This window comes from Mangifera indica, chromosome 3, assembly GCF_011075055.1.
Source record: "Mangifera indica cultivar Alphonso chromosome 3, CATAS_Mindica_2.1, whole genome shotgun sequence".
NCBI classification, from domain to species: Eukaryota; Viridiplantae; Streptophyta; class Magnoliopsida; order Sapindales; family Anacardiaceae; genus Mangifera; species Mangifera indica.
This window is the reverse complement of record NC_058139.1, coordinates 14,672,382-14,693,484: the sequence shown is the minus strand read 5'-3', so window position 1 is coordinate 14,693,484 and position 21,103 is coordinate 14,672,382. Positions and strand designations below refer to the sequence as shown.

The 21,103-nt window shown below is 31.7% G+C and overlaps 1 protein-coding gene across 3 annotated transcripts; it reads right to left on the bottom strand.

Moving 5' to 3' along the window:
• Positions 1 to 3,409: 3,409 nt before the first annotated feature.
• On the bottom strand, positions 3,410 to 20,594 carry LOC123211792 (DNA repair protein RAD50). 3 transcript variants are annotated; one of them, XM_044630689.1, is made up of 27 exons: positions 20,301 to 20,594; positions 20,131 to 20,217; positions 19,217 to 19,384; positions 17,565 to 17,740; positions 15,330 to 15,444; positions 14,219 to 14,447; positions 13,831 to 14,009; positions 13,563 to 13,733; positions 13,313 to 13,417; positions 13,119 to 13,226; positions 12,795 to 13,006; positions 12,600 to 12,692; positions 11,570 to 11,697; positions 11,119 to 11,233; positions 10,887 to 11,016; positions 10,500 to 10,709; positions 9,220 to 9,428; positions 8,649 to 8,850; positions 6,142 to 6,311; positions 5,737 to 6,061; positions 5,110 to 5,235; positions 4,975 to 5,027; positions 4,492 to 4,642; positions 4,342 to 4,404; positions 4,123 to 4,256; positions 3,906 to 4,034; positions 3,410 to 3,801 (listed from the first exon to the last, which is right to left on the bottom strand). In XM_044630689.1, exons 1-27 carry the CDS (start codon positions 20,421 to 20,423, stop codon positions 3,762 to 3,764), a joined length of 3,951 nt encoding a protein of 1,316 aa, XP_044486624.1. In that variant the 5' UTR covers positions 20,424 to 20,594; the 3' UTR covers positions 3,410 to 3,761. The 3 variants fall into 3 exon arrangements, with proteins under 3 accessions (XP_044486624.1, XP_044486625.1, XP_044486626.1); XM_044630690.1 differs by lacking the exons at positions 19,217 to 19,384; positions 20,131 to 20,217; positions 20,301 to 20,594 and adding an exon at positions 18,988 to 19,185; XM_044630691.1 differs by lacking the exons at positions 17,565 to 17,740; positions 19,217 to 19,384; positions 20,131 to 20,217; positions 20,301 to 20,594 and adding an exon at positions 17,354 to 17,372.
• Positions 20,595 to 21,103: the final 509 nt, after the last annotated feature.

Genomic DNA, 21,103 nt, shown 5'->3' with positions numbered 1-21,103 from the left:
ACTATCACATAATAAAAATAAATGGAAAAAATAGAAGCATACAGGCAGCATCCTTGAACACTAAAACAATTGCTTAAGAGCTAAATAAAATGTGTGATTCTTTCGTTACTTTACTTATTACTAATACCTATCACAAAATGCATGTAAAAAATCAATACAATACAATGGCCCCATGTTGAAAGTGAAAAGAATTTTATCAATGTGCCATGTAAAAATCATGTATATAAAACAACTTATTATATTAGTGTATTGCAAACATTATAGTTTCTTTAATAAAAAGTTTGCTTTATTAATGTTAACTTTATTTAGAGGTTAGAGAACCTAAATCTACCAACATGAAATAGAAAGTGGTCTAGAGTTCAATTCATAATGATTTAGTTCATGAGCCGCTATATATTATATGGGTATGAAAAGTTTGCTTTTGTTAGCCAATAATTTTGACATTGTTGCAGATGGTGGATTTTTCCACCCCCTATTTTTGACTTTAGCCAAAGGAGATGGGAAGGCATTAAATGCCTCAAAAACTTAGCCTGGAAGGGATTATTTTTATTGGCTGGAGGGGAGGCAAATTGCCTATAAATACCCCCTTTCTCTTCATGTAATTAGTACAATTTTTCTCTTGCTCTTCTCTTCATTTCATCCGGATCATATATATAAAGTTATTCTCTCAAATTGCTTTCTCTCTTTTCTCAATTCTTCATTAATCATTTTATATTTGTGTATTAAATTCATAACAGACATTAAATTTTGAAAAAGGCAAAGAACAAATAATTTATAGACAAATAGGACAAAAAATTGCCAAGAAGTATTGACATATTCATTAATAAAATATTAAAATTGGTTTCCCTAATTTAATTTTCTCACCCCGATGGGCAGTGGCAACAGTGGCAGACTCAATATGAGGAATATGTTCTAATCCAGCAATATTGCAGAAACAAAGATGAGATATACCTTCTGAGGAACAAATCAAGGAATAAGGTTGTCCTATTTCCAGCGGTATTGTTGAATAAATAATTAAACATTAATTTTATACAGAGATGGAGAAGAAAAGTTCTGCAAAGAAAATGATGAGAAACCCAGAAACAGTTGCCCCGTTTCGTCTGTGTTAAGTGTAATTAGAAAGGGTTTTGAATAAAAAATTATAAATTATAATATACAAAAATAGGGGTATAATTGTAAATTCATCAAAGCCTAAAATTTGTTTTTTAAAGTCAAGGAGGGTCACTTGTCCCTTCTTAACCCCTGTTGAGTTTGCCACTATCTTTATATATATTATGTAAATTTAGGTTGATTATATGACTTATTTAAATTTAATATGTTGTACTGGTAGATTGATTTACGGGTTGCCTACTTGACCATCATATTCATGTTTCACGAAATTATCGCCGTATATAAATTGCAAATTTTATTTGTTCTTTTTCATTTTCTAAAGTCCATGTTAACCTCTTCTCTTTGACTTTGTTTTCGGCTAAATTTCAATCACATCAAGTAAATCAACCTACTGATTTGAAAATAAATGGGAAATCAAGCAATTTATGACTATTTTGTGACACATTTTATATGATTTATAATAAAAGCTTATGTTAAACAATTATTCAAGGTTTAATGGTTTTTGAAGAAAGTTATGGTTTTAGGTTTATAGTTTGAATTTGATGGATTTAATTGTTATTTAAGTGAAATTAGTTGTGAATTTGGTTGAGATTAAAGAGAGTATGAATATATTTGTATTGGACTGAATTGATTTTTAAGCAAAATGATTATTATAGGAAAATTGTCAAGTGGATTTTGGTGGTTCGCACACATTACCTAGTTCATGTAGCATACTTGAATAAGGGAAAATTAATTTTTTTTTTTTAAAAAAAAAAAACTCTTTAAGAAAAGTACATAACCACCTCAGACCTTAACCCAAATTGCAAGGAAAACTAAAATTTCAATAATCCTCTCAACATTAATCCTTAAACCCTAGTTTAAAAATGGTTATTTTAATTAATAACTCTACCATTTTTTTCATATTAGTAAGAAGATAATATATTATTAATCAAATATAATATTTATAACTTTGAACTCTACAATAATTTTCTTTACAAAAAGAGAAACCGGCATTTTGCAAAACTATTTTTCATCATCAATCAAGAGAGTAAAAATTCTTTTGACCATAAATAGATGAAGACAGAGTGAGCAACCTAAGAGAAACAGCCTTTTAAGTGTTGAGGTAAGAGATGGTATTTTTTTTACTCAAAATTTCTTAACTAGCTTTGACACAAGAAGAGTGTTTATATGTGTGCATGCATGTGTGCAGGTGTGGGTGTGTGTGCACATGTGCATGAGCACGTGTGTGTGTGTGTGTGTATGTGTGTGCACGTAGGTGTGGGTGCAGGTTGATGTGCGTGTGCGTGATAAAAAAAATATCAAGATAGTTTAGTTAGATGTAATAAACGAATATCAAAATGTTATTTTACTTAAATATTTTTAATTATAATCACTTTTAAATGTTTTTTATATTACTTGTTATATTAATTAAAAATGAGAGTATTTTTATCTTAAAAATTAATAAAAATAAAATTATAACAAAATCAAAATTACTTTAGTAATTTTCTTAATACCTAAAATGGAGGTGGTAATAAGATTACCCTTATATTATCACCCACATAACTATTAGTAATGAAAAATTATTATAATATTTTATTACTTATAAACTAAATAAAGTAATATAAGTTATAAAATATAAATTACCAAGATAATTTTTCTTTAACATCAATCAAACAACTCCTTGCTTAGGCTTAGGGTTTAAAATTTGAGGTTGAGAAGGGCTATTCTATTTATTTCTAGTTCATAGGTTTTTTTTTTTTTTTTTTAAGATTAACTATTTTACATGACCTAGTAACATAGTTGAACTATCTGAATCTAGTCAATAATTCATCTATACAACCTAGTTTACCTAAATATTAATTCAATCTCATATAAGTACATTCATTTTCTCTTTAATTTCAATCACATTCATAACTAAATTACCAAAACAACAATTAAACCAATCAAATTTAGCCTGTGAAACTAAAATCCATAATTTTTTCAAAAACCTACAAACCTTATATAATTACATTAATACAAACATTTATCATAAATTTTGTACCATGATTTGCAGAAACTATCTCATATTACTTTGTTTTCATCTTAAGATTAATCTTAATAATGGAAAGTAATGATCTCTCTTATTTAACTTTGTGTTTTAAAGACCATGGATCTACAAATAAGAGTTTAGAAATTGATATGGTTAAGTTAATTGATTGATTTTAAGCGAAAAATAAAGATTTGTTCATTTATAGAAATAATCTTATCCACTTTGATAGATGTTCATGATTTTTTAGATTGAGATATAGAATATATGTTCATGATTTTTTAGATTGAGATATACAATCCAGTGCAATATTATACAAACATAGTACAAATCTTAATCCCATCTGAGGTAATACAATTCTGTACAATACAATCAACAAAATACAATCCGGTGTGTTGTGTCAAACAAACCCTATAAGGATAATAACAAAAATACAAAACAAAACAACGGCTGAACGGTAATGATTTTGCCTTTTTAATTGATTGTATTCAATGTTGTCCCTGAACTTGTATTAACTAATTAAATCCTCACAATACAAGTTTACACATGAACTGCCTTCGGGGCTTGTGCTAAACACAAACAAAACCTCCAATGTCATTTAGCACCTTGAAACAGAGCATTCACATGAAACTTGTATATAAAATCTTCAATCAAAAATCTCCTGGGCTTCAATTATACTGTGCTGACTGAAAAGATTAAGATAAAAAGATTCAAAAAAGTTATAAGTTGAAATACAACACTGGCAAAAAATAACAATAAAAATAAAAAGAAGCATAAACAAGTAGCTTACTGATCATCTTTAGTGACCCTATAATATTTTTCTGCGTGCTGCCGTTGACCAATAAGTTGAGCAAAACGCTCATCGTGAGTAATTACTATTAGTTGAAAGTTTTCCTGGCCTTTTCTGTCTTCCATAATTCTGACGAAAGTATGATAACACAAAGATGGGTATATGTAAATGCTGAAATAACTTCTTATACAGCTGAAAAGATATAACTGATTCATACCTAAGGAGAGCTGCTGCAAGACTTTCTGCGTTTGGACCATCCAAGTTTGTGGTTGGTTCATCCAATGCTAGTATTCCGCAATTGAGGCAAAAAGTCTCAGCTAATGCTAATCGTATGATCAGGGAAGCAAGGACCTGAAACCAACATAATAATGGCACTTTAGAACTGATTCATTGTGTTAAGTTTCTCTCAAATTAGGTGAATATAATAATTACTCACCTTCTGACCAGCACTGCATCTTCCTCTCATTTCCAGCTCAGCATCACCAGTCTGCATGAGAACCTACATAGGATTTTAAGGATATAACAGTAATATATTTGTACATACGATGACAAAAAACAGAAACAAGGAAAAAATTGTTTCCATTACCCTGTAGCTGTAAGAACGAGTCCCAGCACCTTCAGAATCTGAATGAATGCAAATGTAGTCTATGTCTTGTCCTCTGTATGTTTGCTGCCACAGTTCCCTTATTATTTTATTTATTTCCTCCATTTTCATTGTGTGGAAGCGCATGAGTGCTCTACAAGGTTTAGATCAAAAGATCAATATTACTGGATCCAGAATAAGGCCAGCAACAAATAAGTGATATTGCAAGAGTCAAACCGAAAGATTTTAAAGCCTCTTTAGTTGGATTCACTGAGAACCAAACTAATAACAAGGACATTCTAAATCGTAGAATTTTTTAGATATATACAGAAGTTCAATGGATATATAGTGTCAAACAAACAATGGTAACGGAGAACACAACCACATTTATAAAATGAGTAAATTGAGGAGAAATTTGAAATGTAAATAAATTAAGATAGATGACACCAAGAACAAATGGCATCTAAAATATTTTTAATAGCTTACTTGTCAAGTGCATTGTAGTATCTGTCCAGGTCCTTGTTTGCCATCTCTGTTGTCTGCCATAAATTTTCAAGCCAAATAACAAAATGGAACAGTGATAATAATGATGACCATTAAGAAATTGGAACTGTCACCCACCTTAAGTTGGATTAGCTGATCAAAGTATCGTTTGTCAATGTCTTTATATTGTGCCTGCTTAAGATCAATTTTGTTCTTTGAAATATTGCTCTGATAAACAGACATCGTTCCCTGGCTCCTGTTTAACTGTTGAGAAAACAAAATCCATAATTTAGCTTTCTTTAAATAGGATTGTGAATCAAAAACAAAGGTTTGACATATAATAGCATCACAAGGGATGAGTAGTGGAATATATAAACATAAAAAGTGCATTAGTGAAGATGATTCAAAAAGAAAAAACATCTCCCCTCTGGTCTAACAAGCGTCAAGCCACATAAATATTTTGATCTTCCAGCAGCAAAATTTCTTTAAGTCCATTCTAGCCATTGGACTTGACCAAATTATATTAGTTTGTTACATCAACAATCACCAATGATACCATGCAAAAGCTAAAAACTCAGAAAGTGCTCATTATAATTTATAAAATAAGTCTGTGTCCTAACACTCATTTTTTAAACCAATTTGTTATTTACATTTCTATCCTGTGGAAATGGCCAGAAACAATGCCATCATTGCTATAAACAAACAATATTGACGATATGAGTTGAACAAATAGGAAAAAATAAAGTCAACAGGGATCATAAATACCTCTGAAAGAAGTCTTTCCCTTTCTTGAGAGATCTTTGTCAGATTGGATTCAACAGCTGAAACCCCTCCAATTTTCAATATTTCCTCTTCCAGTGATTCAATCTCAGAACTAAGTTCATCAACTTCAGCTTTTGTCTTCCTGTAATTCAAATTGTCCTCAATATTTCTTCTTAGCTGATCTTGATTCCGCATCAAGTCTTTGCTTTTGTTCAGATCAACCAAAATCTCCTGCTTTCTAGTATCACAATTTCGAAGTTGCAATTCCAATGAAGATTTCTTTTCTTGCAGTTCCTTTAACTTATCACCTTTCTTCAAATCATAATACCTGAAAGTCAATATTGATGATAAATATATTTGGCATTCAAGAACCTCACATATAAATCCTGAAGTCAGTCAGCAAGATACTCTTTAATCTTAGAAGTAGTTTTAAGCAGTGTCTCGATTTCCTGTTGGTAGTTTCTTTTTTGCTCAGCCTGCTCCTCATATTCTTGATTAAGTTTGACTTTCAAATTGTTGTAGTCACTCAAAAATTTCTCTTTCTCCCTGGATAGAGGACCAAGCGCCTCTGATAAATGCTGAAAAATCAACAAGGATATTGCATTACAACTATAAAAACAAAATAAAGTTTAACATCAATGAAGCAACACTAAGTGTAGATAGAAAAGCCAAAACAAATAACAAAGCTTAAAAAATTTTAAAATAGAACTTATTGCTGTAAATATTTAGACTTCAACTCCACTTGATTTTTACTCATATGATGAGATTTCTATACTCAAAGAAGATTGGCTGATTGATTTAAGGATTTAACGAATTGACAAATAATAACAAAAACAACGAGAAATGTGCTGGCTACTCCAGTACAAACTCGATCTTATACTAACAAAATGCACAGTCCATATATGAAACATGAAAAATCACCGCTTTTATATTTAGGTAAAATAACAAAATGATTGACACAGATAATCAACACTAAAGGTAGTATAATTTAAGTTCCAAAAATCAACACAATAAATACATAAATATTGTTATACTAAAGCAGGCTTCTGAAAATGATATGGAACAGGCAGAAATCAAAGAACACTGTCCAGCATGAAATTTTCAACTATTGGTAGTATACTTAAGTTTGCAAAATCTAAAATGGAAACATATCAATATAGTTAAACTGAAATAGGCTTGACAAAAGTAATATGAACAAGAGAGGGGAAGCAATAAACATTGACTAGAAATACTGTCAAACTTGATCAACACATCTTCTGCAAGTATTATTTGTATTTTACCTCCTCAACTCTTAAATTTATTACTAGTGAAACCACTCTTAAGTTTAATGTCAGAGGAAGTAACTCAACGTATAATTATTTCATCTGAAATAAGTATTATCCAGAAATGGCATTACAATAGCAACATAAATCTCACTAGAGGTCAAGCAATTGATTGACTACCATAAACTTGTTATGCATGCAGCAACTATTATTATAATTACTATGTTTTGATACAATTCAGATCAAGATAAAGCTAAGTTTCAAAACCTAAGGGTGCAAATGCCAAATAACTTATTAAAGGACCAAAAATTTTGAGACAGATGGAATAATAGTTATTGGCCATAAAAAGATGTAAGTACATATTTTCCAATATGTAAGTCTAAACTTCAGTTATACATACATCATACAATCATCTACTATCTCACTATATCAACGTCATTATCTTACAATATTTCAAATTGAAAAATTCACAATATAAAAGTACTGAAAATGGATCAATCAGGAGTTAATCCTGAAAATTAATAACAAAGTACCCATTCTGAGGACTTTAGCTTCTTCAGGATGCAAGTTTTCCAGGAAGCTTAAGATCTAGATTTGATTGATCATAATTCATAATAATCTTAACTTATGTTTATTCAGCTGACTAATTATAAGTGGTTCCTAACAAAAAATAAGAACAACAATGATAAACTAAACAACGAATTTTGCAGGTTGATGCACAGGTAGAATGCTATTAATATTTTAACTAAAGCCATGTACAAATGTGAAGATTATCTGTGATACACAGTTGACAACATGAGTTTATTATAGGGGATCATGTTATCATTGATCAAACCAAATTCTTTCATGTAAATGAACAAATATGACCATGTACTTGAAGAAACTTACCAGATTTTTAAAATAAAAATCACAAAAAAGGGAAATGCCTCGATGAACAAGCTAAGCTATTAAATTTTTTCCAAAAAGCGAAATAATTATTACAGCCTATCTAACACTGACTCTTGCTTTTTCAGCCTAGCACTTCAATTCTTGAAAAAGACAATATAACTCACTCAATGAGGAAAGTTAAACACGGTAAACTAATATTAATTGCAATAATCTCTGGACAAAAGATTCAGTTGAGAGTTCATAACTCTAAGGACAAAACAACCTCAAGCTATCTATTAAAATATTCTGGAGTTAAACGATCACAAAAACCTAGCCTACATTATCACTGCAGCCATCATGTGTACCATTTACTGAAACCTTAATGGCAAAACCAACATCATAAATTTTTCCTCTAGACAGCTGAGTTTATATGCTCAAACTAAATATAGTCCTTTTACCAGAGTTATTTGGTGATGGGTATGAGAAGTTGACAAATGGAGTACAAGAATGTATATAGAGAATATTCTGAATAAACTTATTGAAACACATCACTCCACTTAAGAGAAAAAGAAAGTTCTACTATTCACTTCAGACAATTATTTATAAACCCAAAATTGCACATTGTGAATCAGCAGAACCTATCAAATCCCATAACAAATACATTTCCTGAAGCATGACTATAAATGCTAAAGCAAACCCCAATTGCATTACAATCATTTATCTGCAGGCAAATGACATTGATAACCAGAAAAAGTAACAATAAAATATCTTGGAAGAACAGACTACCTTCTCATCAAGTTCAACTTGAATTTTTTCCTCAACCAATCGCTCCAACTCTTCTTCTGCCTTTTTAACATCCCGCAATGTATTTGCTGCTTTAACTTTTTCTTCCCTCAGAGTGTGCCACCTTATTTGAACGTTTGACAAATCATTCTCCATGTATCTTTGTTCATCCCTTAACTTCTCCAGTTCATTATGCAAACCATCTCTACCAGACGAGAAACACAGAACAGGAGAAAGATTATAGAAAAAAATGAAACAATTAAATTAGAATAGGAAAGCATAAATTGCTAGTCGTAAATATGCATTATAGTATGTACAACAAGATAATTAAACCTACGGGTGACTCAGATAATCCTGGATGCCTTACACCTATTTTAGACGCAGCTGGAAACCTATTAACAGCTGGGCTATAAAAATTAAAGCTAAAAGCTATAAAAATAATATAAATGACAGAAATTAATAGTTTAGATCATATAATGTACAAAGTTCATGCTCTAACTAATCACTTGAGATTCTTATATCTGAAATAAATCATACAATTATGTAGTCGGTGAGTAAGTTTGAAGTAGCATACTTTGTGCTCTGCAAACCATTTATCTCTGTCTGAATTTCCTCCATGGTTCTAACACCTTGTCCTCGAGAATCAAGCATGTACTCCAAATCATCAACTTGCTTTTGCCAAGTTTGAATTTCTTGGAAGAGTCTGTCAACAGTTTCAACAGGTTGCAACAAGGCTTCAACTGATTCCTTATCAGCCTTTATTTGAGCTAAAATGCCTAACACCTACATTTGGAGCATTTAACACATTGTCAAACTTAGCTAAACCACATACATCATATTATAGACATTTGATCAATATAATGCAACAGGAAATTATACTTGAATTCACAGTGAAAAGGTTTTAAATCCTGAACTCCTCAGACCCACTACTGTATAAAAAGAGACCATGACCACACAGAATTTGCAGAATGAAAAACATAGAAAAATAGAGGGAAGCAAAAGAAATATACACCAAAATTATTATTTTTAATCTTAATTACGCTGCATACTTAAACTATTAACAACAAAACTAAACAGAAACTAATTTCAGCAATTTTTGGTTGGCAGCACACAGTTCTTCACAATTTTCCTTCCGTAAGGCACATCTTCCTTAGATCTTAGGGACCATGACCTGATCCATTCACTTGATCTATATAACCTTAAAAGCTGCTCCTCATGTGCTTCATTGCTCATGCCACATGCATACTGAACCCAAACAGGAGTAAAACATTCACAGCACAGGTCTACAATGTAAATGAGAAATGTCTCAGTCAGCATGGTCCAAGTCCATATAGCTTATATGCATTCCCATACTCATCAGTAGTCCTTCAAACTGGTTCCTGACTTCAATGTTCTTTCCTTTATTAAGAGTTTACGGTCTAAATCCAAAAAGTCCATACCAATCTTGCTTATTCTTAACCATATTTTATGATGACAGTTCAAATCAAATGATAAAAATACCCCTTTTAAACTTATCCAAAGCCAGAAAGATGCCGGCAATTTTTTTTTTTTTTTTGTCATCAAGGCAATGTGATGATTTCATGCACACTTTATTACTAATAATCACAGTCATGAGTAAACTATGGTGTGCAGACTTTTTGTGGTCTTGCTTTATATGGAAACTTTCACTGTGACATGACCCTACTCATTTAACCTCTCAAAATCTGACATTAAGAGGAAAACAGGCAGGAATACATTTTTAATCATAAATGAAAGAACTAACTCAGGAAAGAACTTGGTGATTATAAATTTGAAACTCTTGTATCAACATCTAAGATGCATGAAAAAGTTATGTGTTGCAGAACTGATACTAACATCATCAAAAGCTTGTGACTTCTGATCCAGCTCTTCAGTTAGCTCATGCAGATTCTTCTCAGCAAGAGGGATTGTTTCCTTGTCAATTTTGAGATATTCTTCATAAACCATACGAAGTTTGTCCACCTGCTGAAAATAAGAATCAGCATTTGAGGACTCCACAGCCAATACTTTCATGTGCTCAGCTGAACTTGCTGCCTTTACTCTTTGCTGAAAATCACAAGATAAAATTCAGCCAGCTTGGAAAACAACTAAAAGATATCAAAGATGCCAAAATGTTTACAGGCAGCCAATGAAAGACCAAAAATCATGAAATACAATGACAAAGTATGTGGAGTACACTGATGCACAATGTGCTGTAAAGATTCAATAACAAATTACACCAACCTTTTTAACAAAGTCATCTTCCTCTTCAGCAGAGAATGGACGCTCACAGCAAGGGCAAACATGATGAGCACGGGCAACCCTTTCAAAAGGATCAAACATCTGCCGCATACCATCTGCAATGTTGTACTTACTGCAGGTAATGCACAAATATAGCATTAGCCACTTCATATCAACAACAAATGAGATTTTACCTTTACCCAGTCATGTCATTTCTAAAGTCAAAACCAAAAACCTTTTCTGAACATCTCTTTTATCCTTAGCCGAATCCAAGACTTTTGGATAAGAATCAATGGTGAAAGATTCCCGATTCATGGACTGGAGTTTGGACTCAATAAATCTCTTCTTTGCTGCAGAAACAAGAAAAAAAATTAAGTCCTGTAAAGGAAACAATTGAAATTCAATGGGTTAGCAACGAAGGTGAGAAACAAAAAATAAAGAACAAGATTGCTGACATTGTAAGTCACAATATCAACCAACAATTTCTCCTAAATAGAGAGAACAATGTTCAATAAATTATATAATTATTTGAAGCAAGGATGCAATGCTGCTGCTGCATTGTGACCAAGAACCTAGCAATATAGCTGATGTTCATGAGTAATAGAGCTCTCATGGCCAAAGCTTCAAATGTGAGAAAAGCTACAATATATAAAATAACTTCATTCACGATAAAAGAGGATACTCACAGTCGACATCCTTGCGATGTTTGGACAGGTTATTATTAACTTCTTGTATTTTCATCTGCAACATGTTTACTTCCTTCTCAGCTTCACGGGATTTTGAGCTCAAATCATCAAACTCCATTACAAGAGCCCTGCACTGGGAAAAGAGTCAATGTGACGAAAAACTCATAACACTTATTGAAAATAAGTATTGAACAAAAGCAAGGTACAAACACATTTCTTAACCTTGCCAAGCACTTCTGACCTATGAAATGATAAAACCTATAAAGCCATGACATAGGAATAAAATTGATACAAATGAACATATATGGAGTAGATAACTGGAATGAATATAAAATAACAAAGAACCATTTAAGGACACAAGCAGTTTCAAATATCAAACCAAATCTGGCTTAGCTCACAATTATGAATAGCATGTATACTGTAATGAGGAATAACTCAGTGTTTCTTATATTTATTATGGCATAGGCATATCTAAGAGTTCAAATCCTAGACCATGCCAACCGAACTATAAAATGAGCTAGCTAATTAAATGTAATTTATCTCATTCTCAACAACAAAATGATTGGAAATTTTGTCTTGGAAATAAGCAACAAACAAAATATAAGCAATGCAATCAACAACTGCTTTTAGAGAGATACTATCGTTGAGCTCATATCCATAAACTTAAACTTTTATGTCAAGTGGTGAACTAACAAGGTATCAAATCAGGATTGACCAAATGGTCTTGTGTTCAAATTCCCTTGATGCAAATTGTGTCTGTGTTTGTTGTTCTAATTTTCTGTCTGTGATGGTTTCATATGCCTAATGCATGAAGGGGTGCGTTATGATTAAATACTATTGTCGGCATTTGCATATCTAAAGCTTATAGGTCAATAATAACTTAAATGAATCTTGCCACTTTGAATTTTGTGCTAGACAAAAGCAAGTGTGAAATACAATAGAAAAATGACACAAACACAGGGACTGTCAGGAACACATATTCAAATCATCATAGCACATCATTATATAGAAAAGTAATAACCATAACCACCTTAGGGCTTGAGTAATTTCCTTTTTCAAATCCTTGTCAGGAGGAAGCCTCCCTTTAAGCACTCCTCTGATTTTATCCTTGTACTCATCAATTCTGGGTAAAACAAATAAGAAATAGTTAAAAAAATTTCCATACATGTAATAATAATAGTATAGAATAAAATAAAAGCTGATAAATCAAATGATGCAAAATTACATCCTTTTATGTTTCTTCTTGTGAGTCTCCAACTCTGCCTTCTTCAGAGACAGCTTCACTCTGTCCTCAGACTCACCAGCCATTATGTCTTTCTCTCGATTTAAAGCCTTGAGATTTTGCTCTATGCCAAACAGTTCACTCTGCTTCTGGCGTATGTTTAATTCAAATTCTCTTTCAGCAAGCTGATTAGTCTTTCTCTCAACCTCAATTCGCTGTCAAAATACAAAAATATGCAAAAAGGAGAAAATACTTGCATTATGGCTTAGTGTCACTTCTTAAATGAAGGCAGTCAACCAAGCAAGACACTTAAGAAGGGAAATTCACCATGTAATTTTCCCTCTCATCGATGTGAGAAAGATTGACATTAGATATTTGAAGTTCAAATGAATCACGTTCATTTTCCTTCTCCCCAATGCGTTTCAAAATACGACTCTGTATAAAACCAAAATTTCAATCACCACTTTGGAACATGCAAAAATTAATATTGAGTCGGTATAACATGCATTCTTGAAGTCCACCTTAATTTCCATTTTAGCTTGTTTTTGAGCCTCAATATTCTTCCAACGATCATTTGCATCCATGTAGCTTTCCCATGCTGTCTTAAGTTCTTGTTCATTTGACTTCTGAAATAATCAATGCCCCTCATTATAGTTGTTATCAAACTGATCAATAGAAATTTGTAAAGGACCATAGGTGAAAGATTCAAAAATTCTAATATTCAAAATCCTATTAAAAATGGAGAACCATGCATAAAACAGCCAAATCCACCTTTTTATCTTCCAAATCCTTCTCAAGATCCATTAACCTTGACTTTATACGATTAGTGAGGTTCAAAGAAGCTTCAATACTGAATGGTGCATCTGGAAGAGACCCTAAATTATATCTTGCGAATAGTTTCTGAATGGTGGAATCCCTTTCATTCTTCAAGGAAATATGAGCCTAAAGGAAAAAGGAAAAGAAAGTGAGCTTGAATCAGATTATAAATTAATTTTGGACAACGTTTAGATTATCAAATGTTCATATAAATCGGTATTACTTCAGCTTCTGTCTGAAGCTTGCTAATCTCCCATATGCAATCATTTATACTCTGCTTCAGGAAAGAACTTTCTGTTTCCTTGTCATTTATTTCTCTCTCCAGTTTGCTAATTTTATTCTCTAAAATTGCTATTCTTTCTTCAAACTTGGTTTTCCATTCCCTCAATTCTTCATCGGTATCTGACCAACAGAAAAAAGGAAAATTTTATGCTGCCAAACACAACAAACTAGAGAGTGGTTTCACACATGCAGCATATAAATGCTCTATACAGAATAGAAGGCACAACAATTTATAAAAACACAAATAATGCATACATGTGTGCAGGCATCCATCAAAAAATAACTGCAAAAGCTGAAACAAAATTATCCCATGATGTGTATTGATTTACCTTCATTTTCCTCAGCAAGAGCTGCATACTGTTTCTGTTGCTCCTTAAACAAAGTGCTCCTTTGAGCAGTTTTAGTTGATATCTGGTCCTGTAGTTTACGCAAATCTTTCAGTGTTGTTTCAGTATGATGAATTTTAGCATCCACAACTTGGATGTTTCTTTCGAGCTCCTGCATTTGACTTTTCAAGGATTCTGTTTTCTCTTGATCTTGAGAAATGCTTTCGCGCAGCTGTACAAAGACAACCTCACTAAAGTTGCAGTACAATGAATATTAAACATAATCAGGTTACATGGATAAATAATGCCACTGCAAAAAGTTATGTACTTCGACCGAAAATAAAAATAAAAAATGAGACTGCAGCAGCTCGCAACTAGAAAAGAACATCAGCAAGATTGAAGAACATAAAGCTAGCAGTTGAAATATTGGCAACTTGTGTGCCTAAAAAACCTAGCTAAAAGAGAAGGAAGAGACCTAGTGTCTTGAGTCTACAAACTAAACTGAAAATTCACAGTCAAAAAAAGAAAACAAATAAGAAGTAGAAAAAGAAAGATAAAAGGAGAGTATAAAAGTTCTCTTTCAGGAGCTTTCGGATATTTTTATCACAAAACTTTACAGCAAATTCTGCTCAGTAAAAATATAACAGTCCTGACAGCTAAAAGGAAAAGAATGCAGTATCACAACTAATACAGCCAGTGTCCATAATGGACTAGAAGAGCAAACTTCATCTTTGACTAGAGTGCAAGGCATACGTATTTGCATGTGGTAACAACTAAAGAGCAAAGATTATGATGTGTTCATGTCCTAAATTGTCACTAGTACCAGCTAAACCAATAAAGATCTTTGACTAAAGCACAGCAAATGAAACCAAGTTCATCCATTCCCCAATTCTCTCTTCTTAAAATGAACCAACAATAAAATTGATACTGTGAACAGAACACTTCCGATAAGCCAAACTGAAAAATTGTATAGTGAAGACACCACAACTCTATTTTTCAATTTCTTATGTTATGAACCAGCAAGAAACCCATTAATTGTTTCACTAATATAAATATATGCATTACAATAATTTTCTAACAATCAAGAGAAGAAAGGAAAAGGCAAAACGAAAACCTTATATGCAGCATCTTTTAAGGTCTGAAGATTCTCCAGTTTCAGCTTGTAAGTCTTTATCTCTTGATTCTGATCCTTGTGAAGTTTTTTAATGACCTCCAAAGCCTTTGTATACCTGTTTTGCATACGGTAATCAGAAATTTATTTAAACAAAACAACAGTAAGAATCTAAAAACTTCAAACTGTAGTGAAGAGGAAAACAATAAAAGCCACATATAAAGGACATCTTGGAAGGCCTTTAATTGTGAAATACCTTTCTATCTAAAAAAGAACGTCATGCAAGTAATCTGTTTCTAAACCCTGTTAAAGTGATTATAACTAAAGGAGAGAAATCTAGAAAAGTAACTGTTTAAACTTTACAATGGCAACCCAGCATAACATCAATAGTAGACATTTTGGTACAAAATTAAGGGAAACTATGACAATGTAATTGAATATTATACAGTAGATACTCTGAAAAATATAAAGATATTATATAAAAAGAGTTATAGCAGAACAATATATGTATGAGAAATGAACAGCTATAATTTCATAGGCAGTCAATCATGCACTGTCGTAATATTAGTACTAGGTCACTCCACTGTGTTCCATCTAGGATTAAATATTAAGGCTTATTATTTCATGTGTGTGAATGCTTGTCAAAGAAAGACATGGATATTCTTAATCAGAAAATGTCTGGAAATTTCTTCTATCTTTCAGCTATTTTTTAAGGTCATCACAGCTCAATGCAGTTATACCATTCCTATAATTCCTTGGAATATGTTAAAGAATACCTATAATGCTATAGTGATGCCAATAGTACTACATGCCAATGTTCTTTGCAGAACATACAGATAAACTACAATTAATCTGTAGTCTATGCAAATAACTTAATGATAAGTTATAGTGATATTGAGGGCATACAATCTCTTAAATTTCAATTTTAAAACATTTTAGAAATGAAAGTCTAGGAAAACCACATTATTTCTTCTCTATTTAAGCAATTGGTCAAAGAAGAGATTATAATCATCTCAAAAAACATGTTACTTTGATCTATTTGATTAATTGGTATGATGGATCCTATGCAGATCTATCAAAAACGAAGTTCAATATATAATAAGGAAAAGTCTTTGAAGATCCTAGAAGATATAAAAGACTGATGGCAATATAATTCCTCAATTTTTATAATGTGATACTTGACATTATTATTTTTATTGTATTAGTGGTTAGTTGGTGCTCTGTGTTTAACATATTCAAAAGGTGTCCTTGATGGGGGTCTAATTCTGAAACTATTAGATAATTTGGATATAATTGGGTTTTCAAATGCAAGTTAGTAAGGTCACTAATAGGTAAATTTCAGAATTCTAAACTATGTAGGTTGTGTGCTTGTTACATAGAAAAAATGTAGTTACAAGGCATAATGCCAATACCAAGAAAAATTTATGGCTAAAATAGCTCATGATACAGTTTAGATGAGCCAAACATTCTTCTTATAACTAGATATAATAAAAATAATTTATGCAGAATACAGAAACAGGTTCAATGCACCAACTGGCTTACTCTAGTTACCAATCAAAAGTTGCTGAACAGGCTGATGAGCTTGAACCAATGCAACAACTTTTCCCTTTAACTTAGCCCACTGGTTACTAGTAATCAACTATAAGGATTTTGTTCCCACTATGATAGAGCATTATCAATCATCAAAATTGTGAAAATTTGTTTGTAAAATTGGATGCTAAATCAATGGATAAATGACAATCTGGTTGTGTCTGTAGACAGAACTATATATAATTATATTGAAGATGTGGCTACCATAACATTGTTTCAAAACATTAAAACAAGTCAAAGTTGATTGGACAAATACATGAAAATATAATGAATTAATCTTTAAGCATCTTTTTGTTCTTTTTTTTATTTTTCTAAAATTCTTTTCTCTCTATAATCCAAGGTAGGACCTTGGAGATAAACATGGTTCGAGTTGTGGGAAATCATTAGAATCATTGAATTTTAAGACCAAATGGTGAAACTTTTCTAAATATGCATACATTTATCAGACAGCATAAAAGGGTTGTCTCCTCATTGGACGAAGCATGTCATCTTTGTTCAATCTGTTTCTCTTCTCTACTTTTCCTTCTTTAATCCAGCACTAAACCCTTAAATATTGATTGTATGGAAAATAAAAAAAGGTAACAAACTCAAAATAATCATAATTTTTTGCCGGAAAAAACTAAAAGGCCTGCAGAAATATGAGAATACCGGGTTGCAGAAAAGATGTCATCAAACTTCTTTTTCAATGTTGAGGGGTCTTGCAATGGCCAATTGGCTTCGTCTTGGTGTACAAATATAACATTTTCAAGAATGGCCTTTGAAACACCCATTAGAGCTGGTATTTCCCGATCCATGTCTGCACATCTATAACTAAGGCAAACTTTCTGCAGCAGCATATAATAAAATAAATTTTAAAGTAAAAACAATAATGCAAGCGCCTCATTAAGAGGGATACTAATTCAGCGAAAAACAGAGAGAAATTATTTATTCATTCGATCAGAGAGTTTATCAAATGAAAGCCACAATTTGAAGAGCACAAAATTCACTGGAAAAAGTAAGGTAAAAATATATTTATCATCATTCTCTTTTTACAATATAAATTAGATGCCTCCTTGTAAATCTTTCCTCCTTTTTTGTTAAAAGTAAAAGAGAATGCTGATAAATTGACAATGAAATAACCAAGTATCTTGAAACTATAGAAGTATTAACTGTCATCTCCAGTGGCAGGTTTGCAACCAATACTACATTAAAAATTACATCAAATAAGAAGTTCCTCTCTTCAATGTGTCTATCTGGGTGATACGAAAAACCTTCTTTTTAGCAAGCAATTGTAATTTTAAAATACAGAGTAAGTTAACAAATTCATTATCCAATCAAAATATGTTTCCTTTTTTCCTCAAGCATTGGCTCACCACCCAAACAGAATTCTAGTTTGTCTCCACTTGCCTTAATAAGTGACCATATAAAACCCACAGTAAGCTATATATAATACACATAACAGGATCTCAAGTTTGCATACAGTTTTTACAACCTTATCGGAGGCATAACTGTACCATGTTCAAACTCCTTACCATACACAAGATTTCTTTTTAAATTTCTCCATCAAACTTATCAGTTTCTCAAGACCAATCGATTCTCACAAACACAAACCTTAGAAGTTTCTATAACAAAAGCTTCAAAAAACAGCTAATACTATACAACAGCCGGTGGGAGTCACTCAAACATCATCCCATAAAATTGTTGGTTTTACATTGATATTAAACTTGTAGTCACATACAAGGCTTTTCTTGTCATATATGTTAACCATTCTTGTGTAAAAATCAAAACTGTTAGAAGTCTATTCATTCTAGACTTCAGAAATATATGTTTGGTAACCTTAAAAATCTTTCCTGAAAAATATTCCATGTCTAACTCTTGTTAGAAAATGACAAATCATAGTTATTTTCCCCTTTTTTAAGTTCATTTCAAAAATAATGATACATGTTTGAGATTATTCAATATTCTATTAATTTCCAGAAAGTATTATCTTTTTACTCCTATAAATTATCAAAAAGATTAATAAGATACTATAGTAATTACAATAAGACATATATCTAAGTCATTTGAAACAAAGAAAAGACAAAAACTTTACCAGATGAGTAAATACTTTAACTTCAAAACACTGCTTTCCGAAAATGATAGTTGTCTTCTAAAACATAGTGACAACACAAAATTCAATTTCTTGTTTTGATCTCCACATAAATTTAAGGAAACAAGTTTTGCAAAACAATACAAAATTGCTAGTCTTTAGCTGTAACTAGAAATATCAACATATTAAAGAAATCTGAAAAGAGCATAGAGACAAAAGAACTTGTACTGGCCTCCCCTGTATGAGGATTTATCGTTTGAAGCACACTTTCAATTGCCTTGTATTCCATCTTAGATGCTTTTTGTGTAAGTTGAAATGACCTTATGCAAACCACATCCTTGCCTGCAGCCGTCTTAAAACGAAGCTTAATTTGCCCTTTTGTCTCTGTTTCTCCAGCCACCTACAATAATGAATCAAGTCTCCTCTTAATAATCTTCTATCCTGTTACTCCATAAATTTAAGACAATATAATAGCATCTTTTTTGAATCATTTGGTGTTTAGAATTCAAAAAGAAAACTCCACTAAACCAAGGCATAATACAGTTGCGTAGTTCCATTATACAAAGATGTCTCAAATTTTGAATTGTTTTGGACTTGCAATGAGAGAAAAGATAAATTAGCGGAAAACAAGCAACAGTGATAACTCTTTAAGCCCACTTTTTCATTCATCTGAATGTTTAGAGATTTAATGAGAATTAAAATTCATTATTGCTACTTCTTATAATTTTCTAAACATATGAGCAAAACCGAACAACAAACTCCTAAAATAGATCTCCACAAGACACAATCAATTCTCATAAATTCCTTAACATCCATCAATTCTCTTTTCGCACAACATCCTCTTAAATAAATGTTGAGTGTTGTCGGAGAAAAGTTTAAACAGAAGACCAAAAATAAGCTGCATTAAGTTACATGGGAAAAAACAAAAGGCAATGAAACACATATTATTTGAAAAAAATACAAGTAAATATTCTCATTAAGGACCCAGGTACAACTGAGTCTAGTTTAGTTCCTTTAACTCAACACTAAAATTCCCAACTAATTGTTTTCCTTCGAGGTTTCCACAACAACCAAACAAATTATAATTCAAGAAAATGGCATTATAAGAATGCATGTAACAAAGGAGACCAAGAGAAAGAATAAGACCTTGGGATCATGAATAAAACTGTGGCCAGACCTTGCATTGGGAGGCAACTCTCCAGTGCAAGAAAGCTTCAAGCACTCTATAATGGTCTGGAAGCATAGGAACCCACAAATTATTCAACAAACAGAAGTCAAAATAATAAAAAGCCAAATTAAAAATGGGTTATTTTTACCGTTTTCCCGGCGCCATTGGGGCCAACAATCAGAGTTAAAGGCTTGAAGAAGGTGATGACGTTCTTGTTTTCCGGGTCGAAACTCCGGATTCCTTTTATAAGCATCTTATCAACCGTACTCATTTTTTATTTTAGTTTATTTTGTCCCTCAAATTTTGTTGGTTTAATAGCTATGCTCTGATTTGCACAAACATTGGGGAAATTAACGGAGGGTTTAAGAAAAAAATAGAGAGGGAAAAAGAGTGGGTTTTGTTTAGACACTGAGAAAGCACTAGAGACTGTACACAGAAGAAGAAAACGAAAAGAGATAAAGAAAAAGCGGGTACGGTGGATTGATTACGGCCTCAGGCTTCAGCGCACTGTTCTGGGCTGTTTCGGAGCCCATGGGCTTTTAAGTAATGATATGTCCAATTTTTCAAGTTTGTATTTCTCATACTTAGGATAATGCATAATCCAATTCAAATAATAAAATTAAATTAAACTATTTAAAAAATATAGTTTAGTTTTAACTGATTTATAAAATAAAAATTTTTAAACTAGTTTTTTAAGTTTAAATTAGGGTTTGAATGATTTTCAAACTGAATCAAACTATAAATTATATTCTTTTTAAAATACATATATATAAATATAACTATAGTTAACAAAATTTTTTAATAAACGATTAGGAGTATAATTTGTTTTTTTATATTTATTTAGTTATTTTCTTTATATGTATATTCTATATATATTTCATATTTATTTTACATATTTATAATATATTTTAGAAAACAATAGTTTAATTAATTTTATTAAATAATATATGT

What these genes read in the sequence shown, in the direction of transcription:
- LOC123211792 (XM_044630689.1), bottom strand. Translation starts at nt 20,423, where the DNA reads ATGAGTACGGTTGATAAGATGCTTATAAAAGGAATCCGGAGTTTCGAC. An exon ending in AAGTTGAACTTGATGAGAAG is followed by an intron (nt 6,312 to 8,648) that starts GTAGTCTGTTCT and finishes TTGATTTTTCAG; the next exon opens with CATTTATCAGAGGCGCTTGG. An exon ending in AGGGTCACTAAAGATGATCA is followed by an intron (nt 3,802 to 3,905) that starts GTAAGCTACTTG and finishes TAATCTTTTCAG; the next exon opens with TCAGCACAGTATAATTGAAG.